This window comes from Miniopterus schreibersii (assembly GCF_964146895.1).
Source record: "Miniopterus schreibersii genome assembly, chromosome: 1".
NCBI lineage: Eukaryota > Metazoa > Chordata > Mammalia > Chiroptera > Miniopteridae > Miniopterus > Miniopterus schreibersii.
The window spans coordinates 85,263,942-85,279,926 of record NC_138101.1 but is presented as its reverse complement, the minus strand read 5'-3'; the positions used below and the strand labels follow the sequence as shown (position 1 = coordinate 85,279,926).

Here is a 15,985-nt window from a genome sequence, read left to right as displayed (position 1 = left end):
AATTATTATTAGTGTGGTTAATCGTTCTTCATATATGTATTGCCTTGAATTCTTAACATTCACATGAATACAAGAGGTATATTCTTAGAAATAGCAAAGACATGAATTTGAATTGAGAGATTTTTATTTCTCAATTTAGAAAGAATTCAAATCAAAATATTAAGTAAATAACTAAAGCACCAATGTATGTGGAACAAACATTTGGGGATTAATATATAACCACTTTTTAAAAATTTGCTTTTTTCTATTTCTGTAGTAATTTTATAGTGATTTACTTTTATCAGTCTCTGTCATTGAATTATTACCATCACAGGGTAGACACCTTTTCTTTTTACCTTTTTGTTCCTGGTGTATAACATAGTACTTGGAACCGTGTGAGCATCAGATCTTTGCTAAATAAATGAATGACTGGATGGATAAGTCAATAAATAAATAAGTCTCCATTGCACATTTGGATGAATGCTTTTGATAATTTTGGGGTAAGATTTGATGCTATATACAATGCAGAACAATAGCAAATCTACAATAACACATCACTAGGTTGATTCATGGTTGATTTTCAAAAGAATTCATCCTTGTTTTCTTTTCTTACCACATAAAATGACAACGAATATATTATTCAAATATATTTTTATTGAAAAGCCAGTTGTAAAATTGAAGAATGGTTCTCATTTTATTGATTAAAGTGATCACACAATCTTCTTTGATGATTTTTGTTGAAAACCCTTTGAGACATAGTTGTTGAGTGGCTGTATGAACTGCAGAAGCAGATTGAAAGGAAAAATTAGCAAAGTGAATTAAGTTGGTAACTTAAGGCAGACTTTATGAATATGAATATCCTGCCTGTTATATAGCTATGTGTTTGACAGACCCCTTCTACTTTCATCTTTAATTTAACTAATCATTCCTTTGATCCCAAGTCCCTAAGACAGCACTGAGAGTCAAAGACTAACCTTGAAAGAGGCTTCTCTTCTTTAGTCATCAGAAAGATATGACACTCCATTGATTAGGTGTGAATTTTTCATCCTCTTAATGCAGATTAATGTAAAGATTGTTGTTTTGGAAAAGATGTTGAAAGACCTACCTTAGTTGTTTTGCAGTTAATTTAGATGAGGTGATATGGAGTCCCACTTTCTCTCTTAACTCAGCAGAGGGAGAGACACTTGATTGATCTATCTCCCTCAGCAGAACAAGGGTCAGCCCTAAAAAACGAAGCTGTGAATGCATAACTCCTTTGGATATCTTTTTCAAACATTTCTCTTTTTTCTTTAGCGGGTATATGTATGTATATATATATATATATATATATATATATATATATATATATATACACACACACACATACATACATATATACACACACACACACACACATGTAAATTGTGTATTTCAGAGTTGTATGCTATAAATCTGTTGAAATATCTTTCTTGATTTTCTGGATGCCATTACACTAAATATTCCTCTTTATTCTACTGTTTGATTACAAGTTTCAGAGACAGTTTTTCTTGTGAGTTCATCATTAAAACATAGTATTGGACCCTGAGATATTAATTACTTGAAGCTGACCATAAACACAATGTAATCTATCTGCTATCTATCTATCATCTATCTATCTATCATCTATCTATCTATCTATCTATCTATCTATCTATCTATCTATCTATCTATCAATCTATCATCTATCTATCTATCTATCTATCTAATCTATCTATCTAATCATCATCTATCATCTATCTATCTATCTATCTATCTATCTATCAATCATCTATCTATCTATCTATCTATCTAATCTATCTATCTAATCATCATCTATCATCTATCTATCTATCTATCTATCTATCTATCTATCTATCTATCTTGTATTTATTGTCATGATTTATTAAACATCTAATGCCCAGAATAGGCTAGGCTCAAAATAGCAAAGAAAAATGTGGACAATTCAAGCCTTGCCCTTGGCTCAACTGGTTTATATTCTGTTTTGCTGTAGGCAGGTGTCCTTTTTATTTGATCATTAAGGTTATGTTATATGTCATGTCATATTATGTTACTCTGGTACTATTCATATACTGTGATACTGTAGTATTAGTAGACCAACCTGAGACATTCAGAGGAGATATTTACAGGAGTTTTTTAGAAAATTAATTTTCTTTTATAAATGAAGAATTTTCTATATAGATATAGTTATAGTTGGTGATCATATTATAATAGAATTTTATGTAGTCAAAATAATAGAATAATAGAATTCTTGAAATCTGTCTAAATTTAGAAATTATCACTTTCTGTCCGTGCTCAATTCACTCCACAAATCTTTTATCATATCTACCTGAGATAAGTGATTTTCCCCACTTATTCCTCCTTTCAGCTCTCTTTTCCTTTTCCTTCTTTAAGTTATTTCAGTTCTTAAAAAGAAGGTGCAATCTCAATAATTAAAGAATATGAATAGAAGAGTGGAGGAATATACAAAACTATGAACCCAGGGTTTCTGTAAACTGTTCAGATTCCATCAAATATAAAGAATTTTGTGTACATGCCAGGGGAGGTAGATTGAACTGAGTAGGACATTTTTTTTTTTTTTTTTTTTTAATAATTGTGTCTCTGAGAATACCAGAACAAGTTTATTGTGTCTTCTGCTAGTATTGCTTTTAGAAAACACTTCAGTAGATTAATATGTCTGTTTTGATTATGTAATAAATATCATAGCTAATCAGAGTTCCAGTGTTTTTAAATCAAGTTTTCACTGATCACATGCTTCTGTTCCAAATGATTGGGGTATTTTTAAATCTTTTGTGTTTAATTATTTCTCTAATGTCAACTTTTTTGCTTTCAGACAGAGAAAGGACTATCACAAGTATGGCAAGGAAGTAAGCAGAATTCTGGTGATCATTGGCAAAAGGCTGTCATTCTGCTAGGAAAACTGAGAAATTTTGAAGTTATATTTCAAGGTATCAGAACAAGGGATCTAGGAGGAGGAGCTGCAATTGATGACATTGAATTTAAAAACTGCACCACTGGTAAGTTTCTGGAAAGTGTGTCCTTTTAGAAGCACACTCATAATATAGCCTTTTTATCTTCCTTTCATGTTTACAAAGTGCCCTGCTGTTGTATATTCTATACATATATAAAAATCAATTGATAATTTCAAAATTGTTGAACCTGCACTTACAGGTTAAAAGGTAGTATTTTCACCATTCATCAATTGCTTAAGTAATGTCCCCCTTCCCCACCATCCCTTTTCAAACATGCAGAAGTGTTCTCCTTTGAATTATTTATTTTTCAACACAATTTAAAGCGTAGGCCTAATATTTATATACATTTATCTACTTTAAATTAAATTAAGATGAATCAGTAAAAGAGGGTTAGAAAGCTAGCAGTTGGTGAATATATGAGAAATAAGTTTAACCATGTGTAATTCAAGCAGAACTTGAGTTGCAGTCTATGCAACTCAAGGGGATTTAAGATGCTACTCTAGCAAGTGAACAGCAACTTGCAAAACTTCGCTATTTACCATGCTTCTAAATGTGAAGTCTAACTATACTTAGATTTTCTTACAAAGATACCTATAAAATGTCAAAAAAAATTATAAATACATTTGTGCATTTTCACAACTGGCATAGTTCTTTCTGGGGAATTATCCCATCTGATTTCCAAAATAGTACTGTGTGATATATACTGCCAATGAAAGATAGGCCTTCTGTGATTTTCTACACTGAGTCACTTGGAGACAAGCCCCTGGGACTGAGAGCTAAAGTTGGATGCTATTTAATTTTATTGTTGCTCTCATATTAAAATATGACTTCATTGAAGCAGTTAAAAAATGTGACTTTAGTTTTTGGTGATGTTATAGCATCTGCTCTCTTTATGACCAGGGCTGCTTCAAAGGATTCTGCTTAGAAGTCAGTTCTTTAGTTTTATTTTCCCCATTATGTTTCCAGAAACATATTACATAAAGTTGGAATTCATGTGCCCTAGATGATCTGGAGCACAGAACTCCAGGTATCTATATCAAGCAGGAGACTGGATCTGGGCTTAGAGAAGGTTGGGAGAGGAGGCCAGACAACAGAAAGGGTGCCAGAAAATCTCAAAAGCAACTCACCATATTTTTATAGGTCTATTCAGGTTCTGTAGATGTAAAACCTTTTTCAGGGTTTTGACATTAATCGCCTAACATTGGTCACATCATTTTACAGCCTTAGTTTTTTCGTTTGCAGGATGACAGGATCATAATAGACCATCTCTGAGATTTTCATAAGACTATCTAGAACCTAGCATAGTTTTTATTACACCACTTTACTAAAAATATAGGGTTTGACACAGTGAGAATTCAATTTATTATTATTATTTTTTATTTTTTAAAATAAATTTATTTGGGTGACATTGGTTAATAAAGTTATATAGGTTTCAAGTGTACAATTCTACGATACATGATCTGTATATTCATTGTGTGTTTACCACCCAAAGTAAAATCTTACTGTCACCCTTAATTTGGCCCCTGTTAGCTTTACAACCCTCCCTTCCCTCTGGTAACCACCATGCTGTCGTCTGCGTCTGTGAATTTTTGTGTGTCTGCTTTTCTTGTCTGTTCATTTGTTGCTTTCAGTTTCATATCCCACATATGAGTGAAGGTATATAGATGGCTCCTGACTTTTTCTGTCTGACTTATTTCAGAAAAGCAAAGTTTAAATTGATTAAGAGTAAAAGTGGAAGAAGGAAAAGGATATATATATATATATATATATATATATATATATATATATATATATACGATACATATTTGGTGGTTATCTACTTTACCTGCAAATAAGAAAGCTGTTTGAACTTTGTATTTATTTTTTACTTTCCATTCAAAATTTACAACTCAAGTTTTTATATAATATTTAGTACATGGCCAAAACAAGCTAGATATATTCTTTTTATTTCTTTGCATTCTGTTGCTATCTTCAACTTACTCTCAAATGTATTGTATTTTTTAAAAAATAAAAATGAAACCAAAGAATAGACATATCTTTTTATCTGCTCATGGATACATTAAAAAGGACATCTCCTTTTTGGACAAGGAAGCAAGTAAAATTTACAGAAAAATAGGGAAAGATTATGAAATTAATATCTCTTCTTTTTAAATTCAAATTGATTTTAAAAATGGCTTGTACAAAAACAATAAAATGCAACCACCATTCTCTAGAGCTGAGAAATACAAAGATAATTTATATGAAAAGGAAAGGAATATTCCATCATTGTAACTATAAATGTGTCAATTCTAAATTTAAATAGTTAATCAATTTTCAATCAGAATATTGTTTATTAAGTACAGTAATTTACCTGATTCTTATTGAGTTTACTATTAGTACTAAATAGCATTTATGTCAGTTCTGCCACAAGACCGCTGAGCAAGTCCTAGCTCACCCACTTGCTGTCTGCTCTGTGGTTTTGGGCATAACCTTCCTTTGTCTTATTTTCTCAGCTATAAAATTGAACTGACACTGCTTCCATCTCATAGAGTTCTTGCAAGGATTAAGTAATTTACTTTATATAAAGTGCTTTGAAGAATGCATGAGATATAGTAAGTACTGAAAATCTGTTGGCTAAAACTAAAAATGAGCAACGACACCGAAAGACTTGACATTGTTTTAAGCACAGTGCTTTTCATATCAGTGTTTAAGATCTGGCTCTGTTCTATTCACAGCTTCAGCAAGCAATTATTGATTGTGTAGGCTGTGGAAAGCTCTGTGCGGTGCGCTATGCACAATTCCTCAGAGCAGGAGCGAAATGCACATCTTCTGCAGTGTTTTGGCTTTATTTACTTTCTATTCCCCCTTTTAATGCTGCTTCCTTGACTCTTGGCATTTCCTCTCCTTCCCCATGTGCCCCCGGCCTCCTATCTTAGATTTCCAGGACTGCTCTGTGAACAGTCTCCAAGACACTGGTAGCTCTGGTGCCTCAGGTGGGAGCCAATAATGATATAAGATGTTGTCTTTTCCACTGAAAAATCTAGAAGTTCCAATTGAATAATGTCCAGTTTTCAGTTCAGTGATAAAGAAATAATTTAGGGAATAGAAAATGCTTCCAGAAGTCAATAAAATCTTCTAAGTAAACAGTAGCTACTCGGTCTCTCTCTCTAAATTCATACAGATCAAAACACATCATGTCCCCGAATAGTCCTAAATGTGAAAGGAAGGAAATAACTTGGGAATAAAAGAAGAGAAGCCAGTGTCATAATTTTAGATGTCTAGTACATTGTCTTCACATGTAGCCTGAAAATATATCTTCTTTATTATAACTGCTTTCACACCTTTCATCTTTTTCCCTTAAAAGCTGTATGTATGACTCCTAAGTGTCCTTTGAACAGTAATTGATCTGGAGTGAAAAATAGTGCCTTGATGATAATGATTTCCGTGCAGCCTCACTCTGGATTCAAATTGAACTTAAGAGATACGGAGACAGTGATTGCTGTGTATCAAGTTCACAAATGTACACATCTATCAACAGAGCTCTGGAGAGTCTGAGTTCAAACTTACCTTCTTCATGTATTTAGATGAAAAGCTGTATTTTTGCAAAACATATGAGAGTTTTAAGTGTTGCATTTAGGTCTTTCACAATTTTCTTTTGAAATAAATGTCAGAAAGGGGGGGGGGAAGATGGTAGGCAGTAGAGCAAATAATAATTTAATATCTCACCTAAATGAAATCACTAAAAGCAACTTTTATTTTTAATAAGTTATGGCTAGATAATATGTAGGTAGCACTGTATAATTTAAGAGTTCATATATGATGGAAGAACAGGAATATGGATGGATAGAAGGATGAATGGATAAAGGGACAGGTAGACAGACAAATGAGTTAGTAGAAACCATTTATTTAAATCTTGTTATATGTATGAAAATTCAGAACAGAGCAAGTTCCTGCCTTCCTTGGGTTACATTCTGGTGGAGAGGCAGACAATAACGTAATAGGTATTACTTATGAATGAACAAGGGTGAAAGTGATGGAGAATTATTAACCTGATTAGAGTGGTCAGTAACTGTCCTTTGGAAGATCACAGTTGAGCAAAAGCTTAAATTAAATAAGAGGCAACCATGCAAACACCTCGTGGAAGAGCACTCCAAGCCTCAGAACTAGCAGGCAGATATACTGGGAGGAGAGCACCTGGATGGGTCGGAAGGAAATAAGGGCAGGGAGAAAGCGTGGCCTCATTGTGCAGAACTTAGTCATCAGAAATGCCTGCTTTGAACGAGGCAGAGGCATCTTCCCCCAGCACAGGGGTTAAGCTAGTGGACTCTGGAGTCATTCTTCCTAGGTTTAAAGCCTCACCCTGCACCTTATTTGTTGTGACCTTGGATAAATACATATCGACTGGGTGCCTAAGTTTCATTATAACAATAACAAATAGAAGCTAGCTTATAGGGGAATCGTGAGGATTTAGCAAGTTAATATGTGTCAGGAGCTTTGAACAGTAACTCTTCATGGTAATTACTCAATAAATGATAGATATGATTATAATTATCATCATTACAACAATATTTAATTTAATCCTTAGTACAACTCTGGAAAACTGAGATACCAAGAGGTTACACTAAATAATACCAGCCAGGTTGATGGCACTGAAACTTTGGGCTATGTTTAGTCATAATAGCCTAGAACACTGCTAAAATCACGAATAGCTTGGGGGTGAAAGCAGTCATACAATACCTGCCATATCTACTTTGTCAATAATTTCAAATGCTCTTGAAAGAAACAGACATATTGCTAGTATTCCTAACAGTGGAGTGTTTTAGTAACACTAATTGAAATATTTTAAAACATTGTAAATCCTGTTTTTTTTTAATTTAATGTTCAAACAAACCTCATTTTTTACAAACTGATTTTCTTTTCAGTAAGGGGAGGGGGAAAAAAGAAAATAAACCTTATGTATAAATGTTGTACAACTTGAGCCCAATCAGGTCACAGTAGTTTCTTTATGTGATTGTACATGACTGTTTTTATTCTAGGTTTTCTTCTGCAACGCACCTTTTATACCTAAAGCTAAAATTTGCCAAGAATTGTCACAGTTTGTTAAATATAATCTTTACTTAGAGCCAAGTCATATATTTAAATCAAATGTGATACCACAAAATAAACTTTATTTATTGGCTGGGTGAATGCCCAATGTTTTCTCAAGTGAAAAAAGAGACTTATTTGACATAATTACCTTGCATTTCTACAAATCTCTTTTATTGATTAACCAAAGATGTTGTCATGTTTAAAAATATCTCTCCCCCTCTGGGTAGTAGATTTTATTTATTTATTTATTTATTTACTCAGTAAATTGAGGTGACATTAGATAATAAGGTCACATAGGTTTCAAGTGGACATTTCTATGATACATATTCAATAATAATAAAAAGATTTATTATAATTATTATATATCCTGATTATATTTTCTCTTCCAATGACATGTCATTAATATATGGCATATTTTTCATAAACTATGCATTTATATATGACATGTCTCGCATGTCATATATGCTATATATTAATGCAAAAAATTAGTCACTTTAACTTTTCAGTCAGAGAAAGGTAACTGATTTTTATTCAGTCAGAATTTTGGATTCTTCATCAAAAGGGGAGAATGGTGAATCAGTTCATTGATTTATATACAAATACTACACAGTTTTTTAACCTATCATTGTATGTGACAGAGACATTTAGCCTTTGCAAAATACTCATTTTTTTCTCCATGTGGCTGAGACCCTTTGAGGTAGGCAGGTGGATCTATGGGAGAAAGGTCTAGGCAATGTGCTGTAAGAAGTAACGCACCACTTCAGGCTGAAGCAATTTAAGCCTGTGAACACCCCTCCAGGTGCTTCTGCTGCTGTAGGAGCGGGGACACCTCATTTTCCAGATGGTGCATCTGCTTCTGCCTGGTTCCCTGAATTTGTAGAGAAAAGTCCCTCTGCCAAATTGTTTTAGATGTGTATATTGAGTAATAGAAAAATGTTTTTGTGCCCGGTTGGGCGCGGCTCAGCGGTCGACCTAGGATCCAGGCGATCAGGGTTCGATTCCCGGTCAGGGCACATGCCCGGATTGTGGGCTACAGCTGATCAATGACTCTCTCATCATTGATGTTTCTATCTCTCTCTCCCTCTTCTTTCCTCTCCCTGAAGTCAATAAAGATATATTTAAAAATTTTAAAAAAAGAAAAACATTTTTGAAATTTGGCTGTTCTTTCATTGTCATATAATCTAGCTGATCTTAATTAACACAACATGTTATTTCCTCTATTACATAGAGTAATATTATTTACAATTAAGGCTATTATAGACTCATATTGCATATACGTAGAGTTGTATTTGACATTGGAACATAAGAAGCAAATATATTTGTTGTCTTTAAGGACACATTATGAGGATTGTGGTTGCTTAATTAATAAGCAAAAAGAAATCACAACAAAGATATCAATCCTTTGCAGGTTTTTTGTGTGTTTTTTCTTCAAATTAAAGATGTAAGAGAGAAATGTACTTATCTTTCAGATTCTAATATGTTAAATAAATTAAAAGAGAGCTTCTAGCATCCCTGGCTCCAGCCTTCTGGGGAAAGATGTCAGGGAAATAAAGTTGACACTAAACAAAGTTCAGAACCAAAAGACAGAGAGAATCCTTGTGACATCAATCTTCCACTTGCAGTAATTGCCTGCTATTGCCCTCACTTTGCTTTATAGAATGAATTGATTTGAGACAGGCCTCAGGCAACAAGACTCCTTGTAATGGTCAACCAGTAACATTTTCCATTAAGACTTAGCGCCTGCCCTGGAGGGTTGGGCTCAGTGGTCAGAGCAACCAGGGACTGAAGGGTCCTGGTTGGATTCCTGCCCAGGACACCACCTCGGTTGCAGGCTCCATCCGCGCCCCTGTCCAGGCACTTGCCAGAGGCAGCCAGTTGATGTCTCTCTCACATCGATGTTTCTCTCTCTCTCTCTCCCCCTTCCACTCTCTGAAAAAGCAATGGAAAAAAATATCTTCAGGTGAGGATTAAAAACACTAAATAAAAGACTTAGAGCCAAGTTATTTTCTCCTTTTTATCCGGGACTAGATTCTTAATCCTGGTCCCATGCCTGTATTTTAAACAATAGGACTAGGTAAATGAGTTTCTCATTATATCTTTAATCAGCTATTTTTAATTAAAATATCAAAGCCATGGATTAATCTAATTACTTTAACCTTGTACTTAAGTTGGCCATTTATTACACACCTAGAAAATATCAGATATTACTTTATCTTTCAATAAAATTTATAAAATTAGCATTTCTATGTCAAAATGGTCTACATTTAAAGATGTAATTGTAATTATATCATAATAATAAACTGAATATTATAATTAATGTGATTATACTTAATTATAATCAAAGCACAATGACATAACTTTGTTCATTCATAATATTAAATAAAAATAATTACTTCAGCATACATTTTAGTAAGCCTCAAATAGCCGTTGACATATCCCTAATGAAGGCTGCTTGCTGTAAATCTGAATATTAACATTATCTTCAGTTTATATGATTTCTAATTAGAATTTGTTTCAATTACACCAAACATTTTCACACTTAATATCTGGGTCAGCAAGATTATTGCAGAGGGCCCAGCTTGCTGTGGCTCAGTGGTTGAGCATCAACCTAGGATCCAGGAGATCGAGGTTCAATTCCCCATCAGGGCACATGTGCAGGTTGTGGGCTCCATTCCCAATGACTCTCTCATCATTGATGTTTCTGCCTGTCTCTCTCTCCTTCTCCTTTTCTTTCTCTGAAATCAATAAAGATATATTTAAAAAAAAAGATTACTGCATAGAGAATTTGTGACAATATGACATTTTAATTTTTACTGAACTATATTTTACTAATTTTTTCTTTCAAAATTAATATTAATGTTTATCAATAAGGCTTCCACTTTATACTTATGATATATATTTATTTATTTTTTATTACTCAGTTGAAAGATATGCTTCTCAGTCCTGAAACAAGTATGTAAGACATATAAGCAGCAGGTGTACTTAACATGAGTAGATGTGAAACTCAAGAAATATCCCATTGGATCAAACATAAAGAAATAGGTTTCAATAAAATATACAGGTATTTATACATGCACAAATACTAAGCCAGGGCCAGAACCCAGTTTTCCTGTCTATTGCATGTAATGGAACATGCACACACGCACATACACAGAAAGGTATATATGAGTTTCTGAAAAGCTGTTTTTTGAATAATCGCACTAGAAGATGGCTGATGGGGAAATAGGGTTTGGACAAGCCACAATGAGCAGAGGTAACTAAGTTAGAGAGTACTAATATAAATAACAGCAACCAGAATATAAATATTGGCACAGTTTAAAACATTGTAAGATCCTAAAAATAAAGAAACTTTTCAGTAAAATAGTACTTTACCTAGAGAGGGAGGGGATAGGGTGGAAGGCAAGGAATCTTGATGGAAGGGTGCTATAAAAAAGTTAAGAGCTGTTGAATTATAGAGACCAAGGAAACGTGACCAAAGTTTGGAAAAACTGTAGAACAGATACTTCTAAAAGGGAGCATGTGGAGAAACAACAAAGACCACTGGGTGGAACACAGCCTCAACAGCCCCGCATTCTGACGTGGCTGTCTGGGCTCAGCCGTTTTCCTGTTTTCATCTGCTGTGTCGTGGTGGCCCAAGACATTGCTGTAGTGGGAAAAATCATGTAGGAATCAGCATAATTTCTGTGTTGCCTTGACCTAATTCCTTCATCTATCAGTTGCATACAAACTTCATACAATGGAAGGAAATAAATATATATTGAACACCTAGTGGGTGCCAAGATCAACTAGACCTGGCACATGCATTATCCCCTTTAAGGAGGGAATGATGTTTAATACAGAACAGGCTCTTTAAGGGTATGAGCCAAATGGGAGCAAATAAATTGTTTGGGAATTTTTCTCAGAGGAGTTGGAAAATAGAGAGTTTTAAATGGAAGGGAGGGGGGAAGAGGAGAGCCAGAGAGAGAGAGAGAGACATCAGTTGTTCCACTTATTTCCTTATTGATGCATTCATTTGGTTGATTCTTGTATGTGCCCTGACTGGGTGTGGAACCCATGACCTTGGCATACTCGGAAAATGCTCTAACCAACTAAGCTACCCTCCAGGGTCTTTTTATATTTTTATAGAAAACATCTTTTGGAATTTATTATAATAGAGGTTTTACTTATAGGTTTGTCTTTATTGCTAGACTTAAGATACACTTAGAGGTGAAATATTCTTCATATATTTTCCATCTTTACATTTTAGTGCTAATATTTAATTGTCCTTGAGCCATACATACTTCTACATCACCATATTTTGTCTAACTTTAATAATGCTTTATACTTTTGGTTGTTCCTTCTTCCCAAGTGCTTTACCAAAATAATTCACCACAAGTTTGTTTTGTTGTTTTTTCCCTTATATGTTGACATATTTTAATATTGTAATCTATTTTCTATTTTACTCTGTTGTCCACTGCATTAAGGGAACACCCTGGATTCATTTCAGTTGTTTATTTTTTAATAGTTAATTAGAATTCTTTTAATTGTCCCACTCTGGTGGAAACTAAATGTGAAATTCAATGATTATCCTGATTATCAAGGACTCTTAGGAATTCATTTGGTAGGGGGATGCTTTCATTTTCTTTATTGCTTTAAATATAAACTTAGTCCAAAGTATTAAAATATTCTTTTAATCTGTACTAAAGCTAATTGTGTTGGTTGAGCTAATAAAAAATGAATGAAAATATTAAGAAATTAATAATTTTATTATTTAGTAATTGATTTTTTTACATTTATATGTTTCTAGATCATCTTTAATGTGAGTTATTTTATGCCTAAATGTATTTTTATGAGTTGAGTCATTGATTGAAAGTTATCTCAATAGTTATTAACTGCTGTAAGCACATTGAAATGAAGCTGAGTGGAATTCAGCCTTCTTTGGGCTTTGGATGCAATTACCCAATAAGCTGTGGAATGTGTGCAAGAAACCATGAAAACATATGCTTTGTAAGGCATAGGAAGGCCTTCAACCAGGGGTAAACCATAGCATCCATGTTTAAATGATCTGAAAAAATTAGGTTCTCTAGTTATCCAGAATCCAAGAAAGTCTATTTCCGGAAATCATTCTACTCCTTGCCTGAATTTATACCCTTTTTTTTCTCATTGATTCTGATACTAATGCTACACAGCCTACTATGACTGTGTACAGTTCAGTAGCATTAAGTACATTTACACTGTTGTGTAACCATCACCAACATCCATCCAAGAACTCTTTTCATCTTGTGAAACTAAAACTCTGTATCCATTAAAATATAACTTTTTAATTTCCCCCTACCCCCAACTCCTGTCAACCACCATTTCACTTTCCATGTCTATGAATTTGACTATTCTAGATACCTAACTTAAGTGGAATCATACAGTATTTGTCCTTTTGTGATTGGCTTACTTCACTTAGCACAATATCCTCGAAGTTCATCCATGTTGTAGCATATACAAGAATTCCTTTCCTTTTTAAGGCTAAATAATATTCCATTGTATGTATAGACCACATTCTGTTTAGTCATTCATCTGCCAAAGGTGGCTTCCAGCTTTGGCTGTTGTAAATAATGCTGCTATGAACATTAATGTACAAGTATCTATTGAGTCTATGCTGTCAATTCTTTTTGGTATATGTGCCAAATTAGAATTGCTGGATCATATGATAATTCTATTTTTAAGTTTTTTAGAGCATTCCAATTTCTCACATCCTCATCAAAACTTTTCTGTGTGTTTTTTTCCCCTTTGGTTTGGCTTTTGGTTTTTAGTATTGTTCTTGTTTTATAGTAGCCAACCTAATGGGTGTGAGGTGGTATCTCATTTGGGTTTGATTTGCATTTTTCCAATTTGCATTAGTGATAATGAGCATCTTTTCCTGTGCTTATGGACCATTTATATGTCTTCTTTGGAGAAATATCTATTCAAGTCCTTTCCCCATTTTTAATTAGGTCATTTGCGTGTTTTTGTGCTGTTGAGTTTTAAGCCAATATTTTAAAAATAAAGAGATGAATATGAGCAAAAGGGCCACCCTCTGCCTTGTCGTTGTGCAGCTACATCAGGAAATATAAATATATATGTAAATATAAATATATAAATATTTACAAATATACCTCACTTCTATTGTAAGTTCAAATATACTTGTGTAAAAGTGCCCAAAGTCAGTAATCTCTTCTTTGCTTGCTATAATCTCAGTAATAACATAATTTTCTTTGATCTAAGCATAGTTTTTTTGTGTTAATCTACCATAATTTTTGATACAATCTATTGAACAATGGCTTCTATCATCATATTTATTCATCCATCATAGTGATGTCATTACAGGGAATCAGTTTTCTGAGGTGTTGGAATGAACATTTAACTTGTGGCTACTAACAGTACATCAGCTACTGCCATTTTTCTAATGATCTGTGTGCTTCCCTAGCTTTCACTATGAGCAGTGCTAATTTGCATCAAGCCTCCAAAGACAACTTTGATGAGAGTTTAAAAATATCACTTATTTACATTTGTACTTATATCTTCAGCTTTCTTCACTTAAAAAATAGGCTTGTTTTTAGATGAATGTGTTGGTAGTAAATAACATTGTATGATAAATGGTTTCATGCTATTTTTTACTTCAGTCTCAGAAAACTCTCTATCTAGGTAAATCATTTTTTGAAAACAGTCAAGTAATTAAAGGTGTGAGACTTTAAGTGACCTACTGCCACAACTTGCCCATGTATATTTTTGAATGTGGAATAGAGGGAAAGAGGCAAAGCTCTGTCTTCCAGAAAATGTGGAGTGTGGTTGTGAAACGGATTATGCAAAGGAGAACAGGCTGGTCATAGATACATTCTCAGGCACATCAATTTTAGGAAGCTTCATATTTGGAAATGGAGTGCTAGAAATTGATTTCCTTAAAACTATATGCTTTCATCCTTCTTGCCAAATCTTTGTGTCCTCTCTGATGTACCCTTAACTCAGCCTAAATATTGCTGATATATGATTAATTCATTTTTCTCCTTCCAGTGTGCATGCCAAGTCTGCCAAAAATTAAATTTCTAAACATATGAGATTCAGTTCTAAGTCTTCTATTGTTGTATTAGTCTGTCTTTGCCATTCCACATCATTTTATTTTAATTTATCAAAATGTTTAGATAAGTTTTGTTATCTAAAGTAGATAGTCTCTTGAATTTGATCTTTCTCAGGAGTGTCTTGATTCTTGTTAGTCTTTTGTTATTTGGTATAAATTTTAAATTCAGGTGATATTTGTTCCATTTCCACCACTTCTGAGAGGCAGGTTTATTTCTCATTTACTTTAATGCAGCAGGTGTAAGTTTATTGATTTCAGTTTTGTGTGGGAGCCTCCAATAAATTCTGTGTCCTGGATGGGGCCTAAGCCAGTGAAGTCACCTGAAGATTTCAACAGAAATTCCTTGTTGGCTGAATTTATTTCATTTCTGGCTTTAAATAGTCTTAAATTTAAAATATATTTCAATATTTTATTACACATTGTAGATATTTCCTCTCAGATGAGACTTAAAGCTCATCCTGCCAAAAATGAAAATAATAAATTATTTTCTATCCATAATATTTAAAAATGTAGAATACATTATTAACATAGAGGTGTTTTGGGGTGTTTTATAATATGTCTTTTGGAAAATTATACCATCATTTTTTGAAAGTATAGCCACTTAAAATGTATATCTTCTCCCAAGATGTCAACCCTGCTTTATTCTTTAGGACATAATGTGCTATTAGGGAAGACTTTCTTTAAAATAATTTGTACAACTTATTAAAAACTTAAATATTATGTTGAATTTGACAGTGAATCCAATGAGCTTCCAAATGTGTCTAATCTAAAAATATTCCAAGACCTCTACTTTTAAATATTATAACTATTTTCAAATTTCCTTAAAAGTATAAAACACACACTTTAATTATATTCTTTCATGACCATT

At 33.4% G+C, this 15,985-nt stretch overlaps 1 protein-coding gene across 1 annotated transcript in view; it reads left to right on the top strand.

Moving 5' to 3' along the window:
* The window catches only part of MALRD1 (MAM and LDL receptor class A domain containing 1), a gene marked incomplete at its 5' end in the record, with an annotated part of 544,166 nt that overhangs the window by 326,460 nt on the left and 201,721 nt on the right, over window positions 1–15,985 (top strand). Inside the window, one exon of the mRNA XM_081144915.1 lies at window positions 2,828–3,011. Coding sequence (XP_081001041.1) covers window positions 2,828–3,011 — 184 coding nt within the window. The remainder of the gene's footprint in view (window positions 1–2,827; window positions 3,012–15,985) is intronic.